We start from the raw sequence: 2,872 nt of genomic DNA, 5'->3' as shown, positions 1-2,872 counted from the left end.
GATACTAGCAAACAAAAATGTTTATATCTCAGAAACGGTTGACCTTTGGACCTATGTTTACTCAAGCTTTTTTACTCAGTACAGTGTTCCCTATACACCATATAAGTATTGAATACTTTTTTTTGAACACCCCGTATAGGATGTGTGAAATAATACGTCGTAACAGAGATAAGATAATAAAAGGTTTTCCAAAGAGTGTGGCTCTAGCAATGGTTCCGAATTCAATTGAGACTTGGCGAGTGTGGCAAAAGCATCAAAAGAATTTGTTTTGTGATTTTGTGTTCGACCCGTAACAAACCAGGTGGAAGACATGAGACGACGTATTATTGTGATACATGCCCAGATAAACCACGAATGCATCTTGGTTAATACTTTAGAACGTATCGTGAATAGTTCGTAACGCTTTATAACGTAATATATACATAGTTTTAAAGATGTAAATATAGATAAACAATCGAAGTATAACGTTTTTAAAAGATAATTTGTATATAAGATCATTTTATTGTATCACGTAAGTCACTCAACGCATTCGCGAAAATCGCCTTGTCCTGCTACCTCATCCGGCTTAAAAAGTCGTCGTCTGCAAAGGGTTAATTAGTAGACTAGGGGAGGTTTTTGCTTCACTCGCTGAATTTCGAGGTAGGTAGTAATAAAATGATGTGTTATATTTCACCTAGAAAAGGCAGAGTCCGTGCTCTTTTCCATGCTCTTCCTCCAGCTCTCCCTCCTGAACGTTGTATTGTATTTGTCTCTTCTGACGTTCACTCCACCCCCGACCGCGGCTCCTACCCTCTCTATTGGCCGATAGAAGTTCACGCAGATCCCGTAGCGAGTCTTCCCTGCGATAAAATAAATAGAATGTTTCAACAATGCACTTGAAACGCACCGTAAGTGGATTCAAAATTTTTCTTTCCATTCAATTTAATCCAACGCCCAAAAACTCTTGAGCGGAAATGAAAGAAGGAAAGGGTTGTGAAATATTGTTTCGTGGAGTGACTCATTAAGAAAATGTTCATGACTGAGGCTACCAATAGAAAAGTCCTAGAACAATATTGTTTCATCTAATATTGAGGTAGATAACATGCTATACTCTCATCATAACATGAATTATGAAACAAGGTTTTGACAACAATTGTTGACAAATCTTTGTATTGAAAGATTAATATTGTACAATGAATAATGAACCATAGACATATATGACATGAACTTGAATAAGGAACAATTATTATATATGTATGGATATTGTGTGAAGTTGGATACAAAAATGAAAGAAAAAAACGAAATAAAAATTAACTGAGCGCTCTCTATTCACGTATACATATTGTCACCGAATCAATAAATCGTCACAAAATATTTGCATATCTTCATTTTATGTTTTTGAGTTGCGAAAGAAATCACAATCATAAATGGGGTCGCGAATGAAAAATGTTTGAGAAGCTCTGATGTAAACAAAAATTTGTATACCAGAGTCCTTGTCCGTGAGAGTGAAGGTGAAGGAGGTGGCCTCTCGCAAGGCTGTGCGTTTAGGGCCCACGCTGGTGCAACCCTCCGGTTGGCAGAAGTAAACCATGTCCAGAGGCAGTGGAAAATCTTTGTGATCCTCCACTGGATATCTCCGCAACAATTCTGGAACCTGCAACGTTGCGATGTCAGTTAATTTGAAACAACTTTTTCCTTAGCGAAAATGTTGTCCGAGGCTTCGTTGAGAAGATATTAATGGAAAACATTGACCAATCAGAGCGCGAGGATGCTGGTGGCTACCGAAGGCTACGCGTTCCGATTGGTCGAGGTTTTCTGTTAACATCTCCTCAACGAAGCCTCGGACAACATTTTCGCTAAGGAAAAAGTTGTTTCAAATCACCTCCCGAACCACCCCTTTTAAAGTGTTACAACATTTTTGGGACACCCTGTATATACCCCTGAAGGGGCGCCACGATAATCTTGCTCGGGGCGCCAATATTGCTAAAACCGCCCCTGTATGTAATTAAAAAGTAATTTTTTAACGTACAATATCAATTTTACTTACTTCAGAATACAGCTGATTATTAATTGAAATAATAATACATTGAGTCACGAATGTTCGCAGATGTTTCTTTTCGAAGTAGAGTTTTTGGTTTTACAGAAATTTATTATAAAAATGAATTGGATATGATTCTATAGAAAAATGTCTCAAGCACAAAGGGTTAAACGTTTACTATGGAGTTGCGTTAGGCGTCTATTTATTTCTGTTTACGTACCTGCACAGGCTGCCGAGAGACTGCAGGCAATCTGGCCCCCACAATGGCGAGATAATCCACCAAGCGGGGGCACAGATACTTCTTCTGCGTGTCCATAGCTGCGATTTACAGCTCTGTCACCGTTTTGTACCGTATGTACGGGTCACCTGAGCCGACGGCCTTCTATTTGGATCGCTTGCCGATCGAATCATGGCTGTATCATTCTCCGATTAGTCTTCCACATCTGGACAACCAGAAATAAATTTAAGTCGGAAATAGACTGTCGCGAATAGAACGGATTAAATTATTACGGGAATATTTATCGAGTTCGCCAGTTGGTCTCCTATGTTTTTTAAATTCTGAGACAGTTGTAGATTCAGAGGGAGTAGTATGAAACATTACGATTTACAATCACACAACCTAGTACCTTAATTCACGATAAAACATGGGCTGATGTATTAAATCCAAATTAATGAAAATTTCAGATATTGGAACGATGATTGCTGAAACACGAGACTTTAATATCGCGAGCTTCTTCTAAAACTACAATTGACCACCTCCAGAAAAAGAAGGTAGAATTTAATTGAAAAGAAAGAAACAAATCACTACATTAAGGGTGCGCAGGAGCCAGAGCCAAACTCCGAGTTGACTTCAGC

At 38.7% G+C, this 2,872-nt stretch overlaps 1 protein-coding gene across 1 annotated transcript; it reads right to left on the bottom strand.

Moving 5' to 3' along the window:
* Positions 1-107: 107 nt before the first annotated feature.
* Positions 108-2,482, bottom strand: LOC128896503 (MAP kinase-activating death domain protein-like). Its single transcript, XM_054159875.1, has 3 exons — positions 2,238-2,482; positions 1,465-1,633; positions 108-839 (listed from the first exon to the last, which is right to left on the bottom strand). The coding sequence occupies exons 1-3, from the start codon at positions 2,331-2,333 to the stop codon at positions 670-672; spliced, it is 435 nt and encodes a 144-aa protein (XP_054015850.1). The 5' UTR covers positions 2,334-2,482; the 3' UTR covers positions 108-669.
* Positions 2,483-2,872: the final 390 nt, after the last annotated feature.

Source organism: Hylaeus anthracinus, unplaced genomic scaffold, assembly GCF_026225885.1.
Source record: "Hylaeus anthracinus isolate JK02 unplaced genomic scaffold, UHH_iyHylAnth1.0_haploid 10327, whole genome shotgun sequence".
In the NCBI taxonomy this organism is placed as follows: Eukaryota; Metazoa; Arthropoda; class Insecta; order Hymenoptera; family Colletidae; genus Hylaeus; species Hylaeus anthracinus.
This window is presented reverse-complemented; position numbering and strand designations above follow the sequence as displayed.

What these genes read in the sequence shown, in the direction of transcription:
- LOC128896503 (XM_054159875.1), bottom strand. Translation starts at nt 2,333, where the DNA reads ATGGACACGCAGAAGAAGTATCTGTGCCCCCGCTTGGTGGATTATCTC. An exon ending in TCTCTCGGCAGCCTGTGCAG is followed by an intron (nt 1,634 to 2,237) that starts GTACGTAAACAG and finishes GCAACGTTGCAG; the next exon opens with GTTCCAGAATTGTTGCGGAG. An exon ending in TCTCACGGACAAGGACTCTG is followed by an intron (nt 840 to 1,464) that starts GTATACAAATTT and finishes ATTTTATCGCAG; the next exon opens with GGAAGACTCGCTACGGGATC.